The sequence below is a fragment of the Moschus berezovskii genome, chromosome 16 (genome assembly GCF_049115385.1).
Source record: "Moschus berezovskii isolate FMDL1 chromosome 16, NW_MosBer_1.0, whole genome shotgun sequence".
NCBI lineage: Eukaryota > Metazoa > Chordata > Mammalia > Artiodactyla > Moschidae > Moschus > Moschus berezovskii.
In genome coordinates this window covers 48,452,633-48,470,894 of record NC_142475.1, presented here as the reverse complement: position 1 = coordinate 48,470,894, position 18,262 = coordinate 48,452,633, and the positions used below count along the sequence as shown (strand labels likewise).

Sequence of the window (18,262 nt, the reverse complement as noted above, 5' to 3'; positions counted from 1 at the left end):
CAGAATAATATTGACCTACTGTACACAAAACAATTATACATGAATTGTTCCTTGCTCAAGTAAGATAAGTATGCACCTATAATATTTTTAAATATCTTTTTTAATCAAAAAACCAACAGGAATTATATTCCTCTTCATTGCAAACAGAGATATAAGAAAAATTTCAATATAATGACTTGAAAAAAAAATTAACCATTAGCCTGAAATCTAACCCATCTAATAGTAATAAATGTAAATAAGCCCATGTTCTACCCTCTGGCCAATGGAAAGATGCCATAATGGGAAGTTGAACCTGGCAGCAAAGCAAATTTTCTGTGGTCCATGATGAGATGGTTCAGGTTACAAAAGGACATTACTCCAACTTCTAATAATGTCAAAGCACATGTCTCATTGTTTAGTTGAAAAGAGTAAGTGATTTCCTGTCTGTGTGGTAGCAACTATATCCTGGTTATACTTAAGGGCCAAGATATTCACTAGGTCTGCACATGATTTTTGCAAGTTAACAGCATCTCAGAGGAAATGAGAAATTGTGGCAAGAGCTGGGTGTTAGGACAGTTTGTCTCCAGTCCCAGTTTGTCACTGCCCATGAGGCCATGAATCCTTCAATTAGTGCCTGTATCTTTTATTTAATCTATCAACAAACAAGTAATATTATACTCCAGCCCCTACTTTCCTGTCCTCCTCATCTTTTTCAGTAATAATCCTGGTTCTGGGACTTCTCTGGTAGTCCAGTGGTTAAGAATCCACCTTCCAGTGCAGGGGACACAGGTTTGATCCTTGGTCGGGGAACTAAGATCCCACATGCCATGGGGCATCTAAGCCCACGAGTCACAACTACGGAGCCATTTGCTCTGGATTTTTCAAGCCACAGCTAGAGTAGCCCACACACCACAGCAAAGAGCCTATGTGCCATAACTAAGACCCAACAGAGCCAAATAGATACATGTTAAAATAATAACAATCCTGGTTCTCCTGTCCTATGGTGGAGAATGAAATACATGATAAATGGAGATGAAATCCAGGGTCATTCTCATTATTAATATTTATGTTGCTCTTTACACTTAGTAAGTCACTTTTAAACTTTTTAAAAATTTCAAAAGTCCTGTTAAATATCTGTGATTACACCAGCTATTAAATAGCTATGATTCGCAGCTAGCAAAACTGAGGCTAGAGAAATTAGTTAACTCACCCAAGGTTACATGGTGAATAAATGGCAGAGGCAGGTCTTGAACCCAGACCTATGACTCCAAAATCCATCACCTTTCTCTTCTAAGATGTTGACTCACTACAGAGTGGATAGGAATCACCTCACTTCAGCAGGGTATGAACTTTTACAGGGCCACACTCAGTAAAAACGTCTGGAGTTTTTAAAAGGAGAAATTTAATCATCAACCTATCTTACTCTTTGACAGTCCCTCCAAAAAAAAGCAAAAAGTGTGGCAATTCAACATCAGTTCTGTCACATGCACCAAAGGAGGAAAAAAAATCAGTATATCTATAAAAGAAATTTCAAGTGCCAGGAAAAGATATTACATACATCCAAAGTGAAATGGCAAGACACTAACTTGAATGCCTAGAAAAAGAAGTTGCTCACAAAGATTAGAGAACTTTGTGTGGAGGAAACAGTGGGGTGTCAGTCAGTTGATCTTTGGTGAAAGGTGGTCTCATTAAACCCCTTATTCCAAAGATGAGACTGAGGACTGGAGAAGTTAACGTTTGTTGTTGTTTTTGTTTAGTCGCTAAGTTGTGTCTGACTCTTTTGCTAACCCATGGACTGTAGTCCGCCAGGCTCCCCTGTCCATGGAATTTTCCAAGTGAGAATACTAAAGCCATTTCCTAATCCAGGGGATCTTCCTGGTCCAGGGATCGAACCAGAGTCCCTTATGTCTTCTGCATTGGCAGACAGATTCTTTACCACTGTGCCACCTGGGAAGCCCTCATAAAGTGGACATTGCAGTCATTACTAAAAGTTACTTTCCAGCCACAATGCTAAGCACACCATCTACACGCCCTCATTTAATCATCACAACCGGTAACTCTCATAAGTTAAGGAACTTGTCTGGGAACACAAGCAGCCCATCAGGGTCACTATACTGTAAGGTCCTTGAGGGTGGGATCCCTCTGTTTTCTCATCATAGTGTTTCCAGCAACTGGCACAGTGTCAGACCCATAGAAGAAGCTTCTCTGAATGTCCTTCATTATATGGTTTTGACTTTCAAATCATATAAATGTCTTCCATAATTTAAAAAACCAAATTTAACTTAAAAATGGAAAAATAGAAAAAAAAAAAGTATCATAGTATTAGTCGCTCAGTCGTATCCGACTTTTTGCGACTCCATGATAGACTATAGCCCACCAGGCTCCTCTGTCCGTGGGCTTCTCTAGGCAAAAAAAGTGGAGTGGGTTGTCATTTATGCATATATATGGAATCTAGAAAAATGGTACTGATGAACCTAGTAGAGAACAGACTTGTGGGCACAGCAAGGAAAGGAGAGGGTAGGATGAATTGGGAAAGTAGTATTAACATATATACACAATCATGTGTAAAATAGCTAGTGGGAAGTTGCTAAATAACACAAGGAGCCCCGTCTGGTGCTCAGTGATGCCCGAGAGGGGTGGAAGGACGGGAGGAAAGGGAGGGAAGGGATATATATAGAATATATATATATGATTATGACTGATTCTCATTGTTCTATGGCAGAAACCAACACAAAACTGTAAAGCAGCTTTCAACCAATTAAAAAAATTAAAATAAATTGTTTTATTTAAAAATGAAAAAATAAAGAAATCCTAAAAAACTGAAAACAAATTAAAGCAAATAATTTCCACAGCATATCAGGTTGTGGCCATAACCAAACAGAAACTAATTATTTCAAATAACTTTAGGTCACAGTATTTTGCAATTCCCTAACAGATAGCCTATGGACAGAAAGAACCACAAAGACATCTAAAACTGTGTTTCATGTTTCATGATAATAATACTGATAGATGATTTGAAACCATTATACACAAACTCATGCTCACACACATACATATATGGATAAAGTAATTATGTAAAAGTCATTAGGAAGAAAGATTTTCAATACTAGAGCAAAAAGATGTAATATCAAAGAAGTAACAACTTGTATTCTTAACAACCGAAGCAGAAATATCACATAACTTCATGATTTGCTTTCCTCTTTTTATTAAAAAAAAAAAAAGGCCTACAAACAACAACTTGTACCAATGATCACCCCAATGCTCAGAGGGTGATCTCCAAAGATCATTTGTTCTAAAAGGAACCAGGACTCCCTGGAGAAGTGTGACTGATCCCAAGCCTAGGGCAGAAAACCATAAAGACTACTGAGGTTGTTCCAAAGGATATACAGATGCTAACTTGAAGGGGCTCCCAGCGGCCAAGGACTGCACAATTGGAACATCAAAAAGAACAATGACTACAGTGGATTAAAGTACAACAAACATTTAAAAAGCCATGCAATTCACTATGTTTTCTTAAATTTACTGGTCACTATACAAATTTGCTAGAATAAATTTTTGACTCTGATAATTGGTAAATAAAGCTGCTGCTGCTAAGTCACTTCAGTCATGTCCGACTCTGTGCGACCCCATAGACGGCAGCCCACCAGGCTCCCCCATCCCTGGTATTCTCCAGGCAAGAACACTGGAGTGGGTTGCCATTTTCTACTCCAGGTAAATAAAGCTAAAGAATCACAAAAGAAATAATGGTCACTTGGAGAAATGGCCAAACAGGAGGCTGGTCATTTGGTAAACTGATTTAGAGAAATTCAAAGCGAGAGACAGAAAGACTTCCCTGGTGGTTCAGTGGCTAAGACTCCAAGCTCCCAATGCAGGGGACCTCGGTTCGAGCCCTGGTCAGGGAACTAGATGCTGCAAGCCACAACTGAGATCCAGCACAGCCAAGGAATAAAAATAAATATTAAGAAAAAGAGAGAGACAGACAGAGAAAGAGGAGAGAGAGAGAGACTGGGAGACGGAGATAGAAAAATGGATTCATGATACAATACACCATGAATTTTCCTCCTCAGCATCTTCTGCCCATCTCCTGCCCTAGAAGGTTTCTGCCACTTTATTCCTATGATCAGGACTAAAAACAGTCACTCCATATAATTTCATTTGGATGTATTACTTCTCTTATCAGATGAGATGTAACAAAATGCCTTCAAATTGCCACTCTAAATTAGACTAACACAAAATTTGTTCTAAATCAGAAAATCTAACAAAACTCTTCAATGGGGATTTAAATTCAACAGAATCTTACAACATGCAAAGGATGGTCAGATGCAACTGACCATCTATGACTATATGCCAAATTATTTAATATATCATTATCTCATTTAACTTTTGTTAGTAGGTTTGGGAGAGGATCACTCACATTTTACAAATGGGAAACTGAGACAGGGCAGTTAAGTGACTTGGCTAAAATCATGCACCGAGTTAAGTGACAGATGGAATTCCAAGAGAAATCCATGGACTACCTCTGGTTGCCCACAGCAAAGAAAAAGAAATCAAAGGATGCTGGACATAGTCAAAGTTTGTGGTGATGCAACATTACTAAAAAATACCCCAGTGATGAATTGCTTATTAACTATTTCCCTTGTAAGAAAATCACATGATTCTACAGGAATGTAAGAATAATTTTATTTGGTACATGTGGCCTTGGGAAAATTATTTCATCTAAAATACTGAAGCAAGAAGAAGTCATCAAATTCATTCTAGTCCAAATTATTGTTTTCTAGATTAGAAACATACCTAGAGAGAAACACTTGACAGCCTGAAGTCAGTGAATTAGCAGCATGAGGGTAAAGGTATTAGCCACCTTAGATACCACCAGTGCCGTGCGGCAGTGGGAGGGTGGGGGTGGGGGGTGGAGCTTCAGTAGTAAAGAATCCAGTTGCCGATGAAGGAGACACCGGCTCAATCCCTGGTCCAGAATCCTACATGCCGAGGAGCCGGTATATCACAACTACTGAGCCTGTGCTCTAGAGCCAGGGAGCCACAACTATTGAAGCCCTGGGGCCCCAGAGCCCGTGCTCTGCAACAAGAGAAGCCCCTGCAATGAGAAGCCCATGCACTACGACTAAAGAGCAGTGCCTGCTTGCAAGCAAGTAGCTCCTGCTTGCTGCAATTAGAGAAAAGCCCATGCAGCAATGAAGACTAAGCACAGCCAAATAAATAAATAAAGCCTGGTTAAGAGCCATTTCTCCTCCATGAATTGCAACTCACACTAACCCAAAGCTTCCACTGATTTATTTAAACAGCCTTTTCTAAACTTATGTCATAAGCTCACTCTCTCTCTCTTCCCAGATCTGTAAGAAACTTAAGGTTCAAGTTTGAGTCTTTGTATTTCCCTTACCCGCTAACACACACACACACACAGTGCCATAGTACTCAGAGTGTTCAATGACTATGCAAGGGGGCAAGTGAGCAAAAGCCAGTCTTTTGATACATGTATGGAGCCTCACCTCCACTATATAACACAACAAAACAAATTGCTATGGAGGGGGCGAGGAATTTTTTTTTTTTTTTTTAATGAAAAAAGAACTTTAACTGGAAAACTTTGTCAGAGGAGAAATTAAAACTACTTTTAGATTCATCTTCAGATACATTTGTTCATTCTCCAAGTTACTTATATGTATAGAAAGGGATTTAAATACAAAAGATTAAATAAGTTCTTAAAAAATACAGATCTCTGCTTGGAGAATAAGAAGGATTCAATCCTTACAAATTTAAAAAGTCAAGGTGAGTTTTAAAAAGAATTCTCAGCCCTGTTTATTAGCCTTATTGTAATGACAAGCCATCCACTATTCTTAATCAGTCTGAGTATCTCTTGAAAGTGCAGAAATTAATACTCACTCAGTCGTGTCTGACTCTTTGTGACCCCTATGGACTGTAGCCTGCCAGGCTCCTCTGTCCAAGGGATTTCCCAGGCAAGAATACTGGAGTGGGTTTCCATTCCCTTCTCCAGGAGACCTACTTAACTATTATTATTTTTTTATCTGTCTGGAAAGGAAGGAAAAAGTATGTGAGCTAGAAATGAAAGGCCTTTTATCAAAATACCAAAGACTACCAAACATTGTATAAACTGCATTGGTAATGAATTAAAAAAAAAAAAAAAAACGTGCTGTTGATGAAACCAGAGTGACACTGGCACGGTGCAATAATGCTCCCTTAAGCCAGATGTTAAAACACAGGATGAACAAATTCCATGATTTAGTTCTTATACCCTCTTTACCCAGGTGGTAATACTCAGTGACCACTGCCTTGACCACATACCACTGTGGAACTCTGCAACCAAACACCCCTTTATTCTATTTTTCCACAGAAGTTATCTATCTAGCCTCTGACTGGACCAGTAATTAAGAGATGGCTTTGGTCAATATACACTCAACATGCATCAGTTCCAACCCAGCTCATCACTGGACCACTGCCCAGGAGACCTTGAGATCAAAATGGTCCATCTGGAGGCAAATGGGATGATCTAGACATCTCTGCTCCCTCGTCACTAGAAGGGCAGTATTTCCTGATATGTGTCCCGGGAAACACTGTTCATGAGAATGAATGCCTTAAAAAGAAAAAAGCCAGATTCCATGGTCAAATAAATGTGGGAGAGACCATACTCAGAACCTTCCTTTGGGAGTTCACAATGCACATTGGTATATTGCTGTTGTATAATTGCTAAGTCAAGTCTGACTCTTTTGCAGCCCCCTAGACTGTAGCCCACCAGGCTCCTCCTTGGGATTTCCCAGGCAAAAATACTGGAGTGGGTTGCCATTTCCTCCTCCAAGGGTTCTTAGGGTTATGAAAAGTCCTATAGCAAAGAACTCTGTAGTATTTTAATTCAGCAAGCCCTAAATTTATTTGACTATGAAACTTCTTTCCAGTAACACCTTTAATATTTAAACACAGAGTGGAAAATGCTGAGAATACATTCGACAGTTACGTAGCTTCAGATCTAACTACGAGACCATTGGTGGTTTCCCTATCCAAGAATTGTTGCTCAACAAAGGTTAGTGTAGGGACTTCCCTGGTGGTCCAGTGGTTAAGAATCCACCTTCCATTGCAGGGGACATGGGTTCGATCCCTGGTCAGGGAACTAAGATCCCACCTGCCCTGGGGCAATTAAGCTCAACCACACTGTGACAAAGACCCAACACAGCCAATAATTAATCAATTTTTTTTTTTAAAAGACAAAGGATGAAGGTATGCTCAGTCACTTCGGTAGTGTCCAACTCTTTGTGACTCTATGGACTGCAGCCCGCCAGAGTTAGAGTAGGAATTAAACTAGAAATGGAATGTTCAGGATATCTGAAAACCAAATTGCAATGTAATCTGTAAACTTTACCCTAATGTAAGGAAAACATATATTTCTTTAAAACCAAGAGAAAAAAAAAATTATAGGTGACAATTACAAGGTCCAAAGCAGTATACTCTTTATAAAAAGATTTGTTATGATGGGCCTACAATTCAATATGCATGTCTTTTTATTGGCAAAGTGAAATAAAGGACAAAATGATTACTCAAATAATTCAAGTCAGCTGCTCTTTCTACAAATGATATAATTTTGTCTGTTAATTTAATGCAAGCTTGCTGGGTTTGAATGTGGACATGGAGAAAAAAGTTCATCAGATCATCAGTAAAGTTCTTACAATTCTCCAATGAACTGCTCAAATGCACTTTATAAATAAATAAAGCCTTAGGTACAGTTATTTGACCACCTTTGAAACCACTAAGGAAATACCCAGAATGTTCTATGGCATAATACACTGAAAATCCCAATATCTGAGAATTCATGTTCCCACACTACTGAGAACCCAATTTACTGTGAGAAGAAAGATCTGATCACTGGATGCTATAGGTCCCTGTACCAACATCTTCTAAAAATCAATTTTCTCAAACATAAAACATCACCTGAGACAAAATTTATAGATTTCCTTTCTAACTTCAAGTACCTCCAGTAATAGAATTAAAATATGTTCACATTTATGAAGGGAAAATCCTGATACCATGAAATTGATCTCTATTTCACATTATCAATTTTTTTCACTTGAACACTGTCAGACTCATGTCAACCCATAAAAAGATTTGTTCAGGTTTAAGTTCGAACACTTTGCCTATTTTTGTGTGAAAAGTTCTCTCTTTTCCAAAACACATTCGGTAAAAATGTCACACAGTAACACAATCTGAATCAAAGAGAAAACATTCAAAGACTTCCGCCTCCTAAAATCTGAAGGGGGAAGGTTGCTGTTCATGAACTTGAATTTTAACACTTTAATGTTAGAACGAACTTTGTCTTCACTCATTGCATTTTAGTTTAGTGGTCAGAAATGATCATGGTTTCAAGGAGTTCTAATGGCAGTGCCTTACCAGTGTAGATGCTGGCATTGGAAGCTGGAATACCAAACTGTGACTCGATGAACTTGGGGATGAAGGTAATGAAAGCAGTTACAATGGCACTCTCAGCTGTGTATGACAGACTCACAAAAAGGAATGTCATGTTGCTTAAGATCCTGACAGCTGCTCTTGGTAGGTCTACAAAATGACAAAAATGACAAATGAATGTTATAAACAAGGGATGGAAAAGAAAAGAAAATTGAACTGCTTTTGAAATGAACTGGAAATAGCCATTCAGCAATATAGGAAAACCTGATGAATGGTAGAACTCATTCCCTTTATTAAATAGACTTGGGTGTTTTTTTTTTGAATTGTTCAACTAGGATAAGGAAATTTAACAAAGAAGCTAAAAACATACCCATACACAAATATCCTTCTAAGAAGGAGGCAACCTATGACTTCTCTTTCAAAAACTGCTTAGAATAAATGAACCACATTTTTTTAATTGATTAAACAATGTTAATCTTTGTTAAGACCCTGAAGACTATTAAACGTGTAAAGTACCTGCAATATAGCCCTAAATTAACAGTTTTCGCTTCACCCAACTAACACTTCTCTGAGTAAACGCACTTCTGAGATGCCAGCTCTCTGGCCTGACATGGCAAACGCCCACAGCAGAGGAACCGGTACATGCTATTGGACATCTGTTCTTCCCATCTCATTAAGAAACAGTAAATAATACAATTAGAAGGGTAGAAGAGATAAGGTCACCAAGTCAGATACTTCCAGGGACTTTGGACTGAGGAACAAAGAGAAATGATATCCGAAAGAGCCAGACAGCCCAGAGGTGGGGCTCTATACTTGTCCAGCTGCCTCTCAAGGAAAAGAGAAAAGTCTCACTTGAATCTAGGCATTTATTTCACAAAAACTGTCATATATATGCTTCAAGATGCGTGTTCAGTTTCATTGCAGCATGGTTTATAAAAGCAAAAATTTAGGAGAAAAAACTAAATGTCCATCAATGGTGTTGGGTTGGTGATGTTAGTTACTCAGTTGTGTCCAAGTCTATGACCCCATGGACTGTGGCTCGGCAGGCTCCTCTATCCATGGGATTTCCCAGGCAAGAATACTGGAGTGGGTTGCCATTTCCTTCTCCAGATCTTCCTACCCAGGAATCAGACTCAGATCTCCTGCACTGCAGGATTCTTTACTGTCTGAGCCACCAGGGAAACCCCAAATGTCCATTAGTGGGAAACATTTAAATAAACTATGGCATAGTCATGTAATGAAATACTACGGAGTAGTTAAGAATGAAATAGAGCTTGGTGTACTGGCATGAAAGGAACTCCAAAAAATATTTTTACTAATGAAAAAAGCAAGCTGTGCAAAAATATACATATACATGCGTGCTTGTGTGCTAAGTTGCTTCAGTCGAGTCCGACTCTTTGCTACTCTTTGGACTGCAGTCTGCCAGGCTCCTCTGTCCATGGGATTTTCCAGGCAAGAATACTAGAGTAGGTGACCATTCCTTTCTCCAGATGATCTTCTGGACTCAGATTGAACCTGCGTCTCTTGTGTCTCATGCATTGGCAGGCAGGTTCTCTACTACTAGCGCCACCTGGGAAGCCCATATACATGCATGTGTGTGTGTACATATATATAATATTTAAGTAAAAGCAAATGAAAACAATGTGTTTACATATGGTTGAATGTATATTTTTCAATATATATAATACCAAGAAATTCTGTAAACAGGAGTAAGACTGGGAAAGAGAAACAAGAAAAGATTCTTGAGTGTATACTTTTGTATTTTCTGCATATTTGTAATGTGAGTTAACCCACATGTGCATGATCTTTATACATCTTCATAGAAAAGGTAAGCTTTTGAGATACAGAGTCTCTCAGTTATTAGAACAGTTATCTCCTTTTGCTACAACATAATAATTTCCTAAAAATTAAGCAACTGCTATTATTAAAGCTTCCTTGATGGCTCAGTGGTAAAGAATCGCCTGCAATGCAGGAGACCCACGTTCAACCCCTTAGTCAGGAAGATCCCCTGGAGGAAAGCATGGCAATGCACTCCAGTATTCTTGCCTGGAGAATCACATGGTCAGAGGAGCCTGGTGGGCTACAGCCCACGGGGTTGCACAGAGTTAGACACGACTGAAGCTACTAACCAGCAACAGCATTATTAAAGCTATAATTCATAGCCTATTCACTAGACTTTAAGACTTAGTTAGTCAAAACTGTTCATTATCATTTTGAAGTGCAAACTGAGTTTAATGTTCTATATCATAATTTAATTGCTTAAAGTTTAAATAAATATTTTTAAAGTAAAATTAATATGCATACTTTATTTTTTTAATATAAACACACCAGAAAAAATATAAAATATTTCATAAAATTATCCAACATTCTCTTATAAATACTGCAAATCAAAATGTCATCTCTAGAATTAAAAATTAGAGAGTTAAGATTTTCCCATGGACATTTAAAGATTCAAATTAAGCTAGCTGGTAAATTAAAAGCCAACATGTTGAATCTAAAACATATGGGAAAATACACAATAAAACTTGCAAACCCAAGAAGATAACATATGTATAATATGAATATTTTAAGATACTAGTTTTTTGTAAGAAAAACTGGTTTTTCTTGTATACCCATTTAGCATGATAAAATAGCCTTTTAATTTCAAAGCTAACTAAAAATGCATGCCATGTTTTTCTCTCTTCTTTTATTAAAAAAAAAAAAACCTATTACTTAAGAAGAATTTAGCAAACATTCAGACTCTGAAAAACTCTAAGCTAGTTTCCTTTCTTCCACCTTCCTCCTCCCCTATTGTTTGAACTAAACTTTCAAACTACATGCCTTGCAAGGGGTGACATGGGGTCAGGGGTGACATGGGGTCGGGGGTGCAGATCTCCAGGATTGTCTTTGGCTGGTGAGACTGGTTATCTAGATAGATAGATAGACAGATATGATAGATAATAGACGTGTGTGTGTTTTGTATACAAACATACATTTCCTATCTAACAAGACAGAAGTAATGACACACTGGTAGCAATGAACCCACCTAGCACCCAGTTCTTGGTTTCTAAATGCCACTTTCCACTAAAAGAAACCGGAAGTCCTTAGCAGTTGGCAGTTTAGTCGCTAAGTCATGTCCGACTCTTGCAACGCCATGGACTACAGGCTCCTCTGTCCATGGCTTTCCTAGGCAATACTGAAATGGGTTGCCATTTCCTTCTTCAAGGCAATTTCCTGACCCAGGGACTGAACCAGAGTCTCCTGCTTGGCAGGCAGATTCTTTCTCACTGAGCCACCCCAAAGTCCTAGGAGAAATGATTAATTCATGTGTTACATAAGCTTCCTTCAATTCAGTTCAGTTCAGTCACTCTGACTGAAAGACTCTTTGCTACCCCATGGACTGCAGCGTGCCAAGCTTCCCTGTCCATCACCAACTGGATGGAATCAGCTTCCTTCAGTTATGAGTTATACTATTGTTGGCTGTGGGTTCAATATTAATGAATCAACAACCTATATTAAATAAGGTGTCTTTCAACAGAAACACAAGGTTATGTATTGATTGATTGATGATTATATTGTGATGGGAAGTTAACCTGGATTTCCCCCAAAGCAATGTTTCAGCATTCACTAACACAGTGTTTACCATAACTTTACAGAAAAAACTACTACAAATAACAAGGATCAACTGTATTTGTACTTAGTTACTCAGTGGTGTCTGGCTCTTTGCGACCCCATGAACTGTAGCCTGCCAGGTTCCTCTGTCCATGGGATTCTCCAAGCAAGAATACTGGAGTGGGTAGTCCTACCCTCCCCTCTAGGGGATCTTCCCAACCCTGGAATCAAACCGGGGTCTCCTCCCTGCAGGCAGATTCTTTACCAGCTGAGCTACCAGGGAAGCCCCAACTGTCTTTACACCACCTCAAAATACTTTCCCACAGAGTACCTATAATTTATTTATTGATTTATAAATGTAATATACTTGGTAATTTTGGAGTGCAGAGGCCTGGCAGATCCAATCCCATTCAAGATAAGAAAGTTTATACAACTGGTAATAGGGCAAATTAACATTGTGAAGACAGAGCACAGCATCCTTTCTGTGTCTACAAACGAGCACAAATCAGGAGGCAACATCATCAAATCCAAACTGAGGGACATTCTATAAAGTTACTGGCTTACAATTTTTTAAAAGATCAAGGTCATAAAATAATAGGGCAGATGAGGAACTGACCCAAATTGACGGACCAAAACATACCACGACTAAATATTAATACAATCTGTGATGGTGGATTGGTTTGGACATAAAGGGCAATGTAGGGATAACAGGCAAAATTTGAATGGGGCCTACAGTCTAGATGGTAGCACAGGATTAATGTTAATTTCCTGATTTCCATGGCTGCCCTGTGGTCCTGCAGTAGAGTATCCTTGACTTAGGAAACACTGAAGTACTGGGAGTCAGTAACTTCACAAATGGGTCAGAAACATTAACAATCAGGGATTTGGGGCTCAGGGAACCCAGGAGTTCTGTTTGCTATTTCTGTGACTTTTATTGTAATTCAAAATTATTTTGCAAAGTTTCAAAAGCAAAGTTAGCAAGCTGCTGAATCTATCAATTAGCAGCCAAATATTAATTTTTATGCTAATATATCTTAGATAAGTTTCTTGGTGTCATTTATAACTGTGTCATTGTGAAATCAAAGATGCGGTAAAAAGAATGATGGAGGGATTTCCCTGGTGGTCTAGTGATTAAGAAACCATCTTCCAATGCAGGGGACCCGGATGCGATTACTGGTCAAGGAACTAAGATCCCACATGCTGCAGGACAATTAAGCCCATGCACCACAACTTTTGAGCCCACGCACCGAAACTAAGACCCAACACAGCCAAAAACTAAATAAATAATGTTTTAAAAAAGAATGATAGAGGGACTACCTAACGGTAGTAATTATCATTTTTTTGATCACTGAATGCTAGGAACTCTTACAAATTCACTTACAAGGACAATCTGACACTAAAACTAGAAATGCCTTCAACAGCAGTAATATAGAAATAAAACTTAATACAAACCTCCAAAACTCAAGAGAATATAATACAAGGTAGACAATACTTGGGAATCACTTTGAGAAGTGTTGTTATCACTGGCAGATCCCTTGCTGGTTCCCACATGCACATCAATGGCAGTGCAGGTAACCCAGCCAGCCAGTACCCACACCTGGACTCAGGTGCTAAACTGCACTCCAGTCACCACAGGGCTGTTTGTTAGTCTGTCAGTCGTATCGGCCTCTTAGTGACCCCATGGACTGGAGGCCGCCAAGCTCCTCTGTCCATGGGATTCTCCAGGCAAGAATACTGGAGGGGGTTGCCATTCATTTCCTTCTCCAGGGGATCTGCCTGACCCAGATCTCCTGCATTGCAGGAGGAGTCTTTATCATCTGAACCACCAAGGATTCTCACCACAGGGTTATGCTACAACAAATTTGATGTGGTCCCTCCCCTTGACCTTGCATCAGAGGTAATCCCTTGACCGTTAGTCAAAATTTCAGAAAATCTGAGCTACGTGGTGTGCTTGGATTCTTATGGAAGCTGCCAGGGACAGCCTTAGCAAGTGCAGACACTGTAGGGTAGGGAGTTAGAGAAGGCGAGGTTCAGAAAAAGAACAAGACCGAGACCAGCACTTCACAGGAACAGATCACCTTTAATGAGGTGAAAAGGGGCAGCAGTCAGATTAATCAGCTGCTGCCCTTACCCAAGGAAAGACTAAGTATATACAGGCATGTATGTGGAAAGCTACTGTCTTAAGGGGGCCTGTTCTTCTCCAAGGTTGTTCAGAGTAGTTATCTCTTAAATGGCTGCAGCAAGGAATTTTGGAGATTGGCCAGAGGCTGGACCGGCTGGGACCTGGGCGTAATCAACCTAGTGAGCGTAATCAACCTAGTGCCTATTTTTTTTTTTGGTAAGCGAGTTCTTTGTTTTACATAGAATGGTGGGGAGGAGCTGGAGGGGAGTTTTAACTCCAGGCTATTTTGAGCCATGTAACTTTCCTTCAGACACCATACCTTACTGTTCTCCTATGCCTCACAGCGAACGGTAAAACGAGGCAGCAGGTATTGATAGATATGTCTTTTTTTTTTAATTTACCATCTTAACTTTTTTTAAAATTATTTATTAATATTTTGGCTGTGCTGAGTCTTTGTTGCTGCACCAGCTTTTCTCTAGTTGTGGGGAGTGGGAGTTACCCTCTAGGTGTGGTGTGGGGGCTTCTCATTGCGATGGCTTCTCTTGTTTCCGAGCACAGGCTCTAGGGTGCACAGGCTTCAGTAGCTGCAGCACGTGGGCCCAGTAATTGTAGTTCCCAGGCTCTAGTGCACAGGCTCACGGGCTTAGTTGCTCTTCAGTATGTGGGATCTTCCTGGATCCATGTCTCCTGAACTGGCAGGCGGATTCTTTGCCACTGAGCCACCAGGAAAGCCCAGGTTTGTCATTTTTTCACCATCAAGCAAACGTGCTCCAGTATGAGCACACACTGAGCTTCTGAACCACTTACCTGCTGACAGTGAATAGAAACAGCGGCCATCAGGACCCAAAATACACTATAAGTGATTACTAGCCATAGAACAATCCTGCTTGCTTAAATCTAATGAGTATTTACATATTTATATTTCAAAGTAGATACTACTCTGATGAACATTAGTCCTGAAACAGAGCAGGACCCTACGGTCTTTTTGGCCCCTCCCATGTCCTCTGCCTGCCTTTTATCTATGAAAAAACTTTAGCCAAAGAATAAGTTTAACTGGAGAAGTGAGAAAATGCAGAAACAAAGGAAAACAGTCAAAGGAAACCAAATACTAATAAACATAGTCATAAGCATAGTCAAGGATGTTTAGTTCCTTCTCAAGGGCTAGGGGTGATATTCTGAGCTTTATCCTGTGAACTGTCTTATAGATACTGAAACCCCCACCAGGTCAAAGAAGTAAACTACATGATGACCAAACTGCAGCCCTGACATTAACTGCCCTAATTCCAAGAACTGGCCTCAAGGAAATAGAAACAAACCAACCCTGGAACTGAAGATTCACTGTTCCTTACAACCAAGATGACACTGATCAGACCACTGATGACCAATTTCAAGATGGCTGTCGGAGCTGACTCTGCTTTTCTACATGTAGCCCCCTCCCTCCGCCTATAAAAGCTTTTGCCCCCTGATTGTCAGGGTGGAGGAGTCGACTTTGGACAGGCATCCAGCCTTCTTCCCAGTAGCCAGCATCCAAAATAAAGCAAACTTTCCTTTTCACCAAACTGGCCTCTTTAAGATCACCAAACTGATCTCTGAGTGGCACGCAGACAGATCCCACTTTTGGTTACAATCCCACAGTTAATTTGCACCGAGTATTTTAAGTGTACTCTTTTTTAGGAATTCTTTGCCATGCCTGTTACCATTTACCTTTTGCCTCCTAAGCTGAAGGTACAACAAAATAAATGTAAAAGAGAAATTAAACAAAGAATTACAGAGAAAATGAGATGACTGGATAAAGAAGATGTGGCATACGTTTACAATGGAACCCTACATGGCATGAAAAAGAATGGAATTCTGCCTTTTGCAACAACATGATGAACCTAGAGAGTATTGTGCTTAGTGAAATGTTGGACAAAGAAAGACAAACACTCTGTAATCACTTATATGTGTAATCTAAAAAGTAAAACAAATGCATATAGCAAACCAGAAACAGACTCACATAGAGAACAAACCACGGGTTACCAATGGGAAGAGGAAAGGGGCGGGGGCAAGACAGGGGTATGGGATTAAGAAATACAACTACTGTGTATAAAATGGGCTTCCTTGGTGGCTCAGCGGTAAAGAATCAGCCCACAAAGCAGGAGATACGGGTTCCATCCCTGGGTGGGGAAGATCCCCTGGAGGAGGGCATGGCAACCCACTCTAGTATTCTTGCCTGGAGAATCCCCATGGACAGAGAGAAGCCTGGCAGGCTACAGTCCATGGGGTCGCAAAGAGTCAGACAAAACTGAGCAACCACACACACACATGTATAAAGTAAACAAGCCACAAGCATATATTATACAGCACAGGGAACATAGCTATTGTTTTCTAATAACTTTAAATGAGGTATAAAGTATAAAAATGCTGAATCACTACACTGCACATCCAAATCTAAATCAATATGGTAAATTAACTATGTGTGCTCAGTTTTGTCTGACAGTCTTTGGACTATAGACTGTCAGGTTCCTCTGTCCACTGGATTTTTTAGGCAACAGTACTGGAGTGGGTTGCCATGCCCTCCTCCAGGGGATCTTCCCAACCCAGGAATTGAAGCCACACCTCCTGTGTCTCCTGCAATACAGGGGGATGTTTACCCTCTGAGCCATCAGGGAAGTTCTGTGCAATGCTGTGTTTAGTCACTCCATCATGTCTGACTCTGTGACCCCATGAACTGTAGCCTGCCAGGCTCCTCTGACCATGGGGATTCTCCAAGCAAGAATAATGGAGTGGGTTGCCATGCCCTCCTCCAGGGGATCTTCCCAACCCAGGGATCGAACCCAAGTCTCCCAAATTGCAGGTGGATTCTTTGCCATCTGAGTCATCAGGGAAATCCACGAATACTGGAATGGGTAGTCTATCCCTTTCTCCAAAGGATCTTCCCGACCCAGGAATCAAACTGGGATCTCCTGCATTGCAGGTAGATTCTTTGCCAGCTGAGCTACCAGGGAAGCCCTACACTTCAATAAAAAAAGAAAAAGAAATGCATCATATTTCCTTGAAAAAAAGAAATAAAGAAGATATAAACAGAACAGTACATCAAAGCCAGTGAAAAGATTCTTTCTGGGCTTCAAATTTGACCCTTGGTTTCCTGGCCACAAAAGCAGAAAGTTGTATAATCATCATTAGCAGGAACATCCTAATTTTCTCCTAGGAAACAAAGCTTTCCTCTATGTTCTAAACCACTAGATTCTCACAGCGTGGACCATCATCACCTGGAAACTTGTCAAAATGCAGATTCTCAGGTCAGATTCTCAGGTCACACCTCAGTCTAGCACCCTGAGCTCTATGAAGCCCTCATGGTGCTTCCTAGGTAGACTAAGTTTGAGAACCCCTGTTCTCACTGTTCTCAAGAAATAGAATTTGTATAAAGCACACTGAGCAATGCTCCTATGGCAAATACAGAGAATTCAGGGAACACCTTTTAATAAGAGCTGCAAACCTAAAACTAAAGTTAAAATCAGCAAAACAGCTAAGGCAAAAGACAAGAGGCTAAGATGGCTTGGCCCAGGCACGTGGCTTCTGGTGATCCCTCTTTGAATCTAGTATTGCCTCTAACATATCCCATGCTATAATAGGTTTAAATCACAGAGCAAAGAGCCACATGCAACAGTTCTGGACGTTCTTGGGCAACTCACATTCAGAATTCATTCATTCTGCCCCTTTATTCCTCTCTCTGCCATCTGAGCTTGAAACCCTGAAACCATCTTGGATCCTCCATTCCCATCATTCTATGAGTGCGTGCACATGTGCTCAGTGTGTTTGATTCTTTGTGACCCCATGGATTGTAGCCCGTGAGGCTCCCCTGTTCACGGCATTTCCCAGGCAAGAATACTGGAGTGGGTTGCCATTTCCTCCTCCAGGGGATCTTCCTGAGCCAGGGATTGAAGCTGCATCTCCTGCATTGCAGGCGGCTTCTTTACCACTGCGGCACCTGGGAAGCCCATAATTCCCATAGCAATTGCCACATCCTATGCACACAACTTCTTCCCTCCATTCTCATCATTCATTAATTTATTCATCAAATATTTACTGAGTATCTACTAGACAGTGGGAATTCATCAGAGAACATGATGGACCAGTTGAAAAAAAAGAAGAAAACCTTGCCTTTGT

At 40.2% G+C, this 18,262-nt stretch overlaps 1 protein-coding gene across 2 annotated transcripts in view; it reads right to left on the bottom strand.

Annotated features, from left to right (window-relative positions):
- Positions 1-18,262, bottom strand: part of SLCO5A1 (solute carrier organic anion transporter family member 5A1) — a 155,465-nt gene that overhangs the window by 54,710 nt on the left and 82,493 nt on the right. Inside the window, exon 5 of one of the 2 annotated variants that reach the window (XM_055431682.2) lies at positions 8,386-8,550. The exons of the other annotated variant lie outside the window; for it this stretch is intronic. Within the exon in view, the coding sequence (XP_055287657.2) occupies positions 8,386-8,550 (165 nt within the window). The remainder of the gene's footprint in view (positions 1-8,385; positions 8,551-18,262) is intronic. 2 annotated transcript variants of the gene reach the window in all.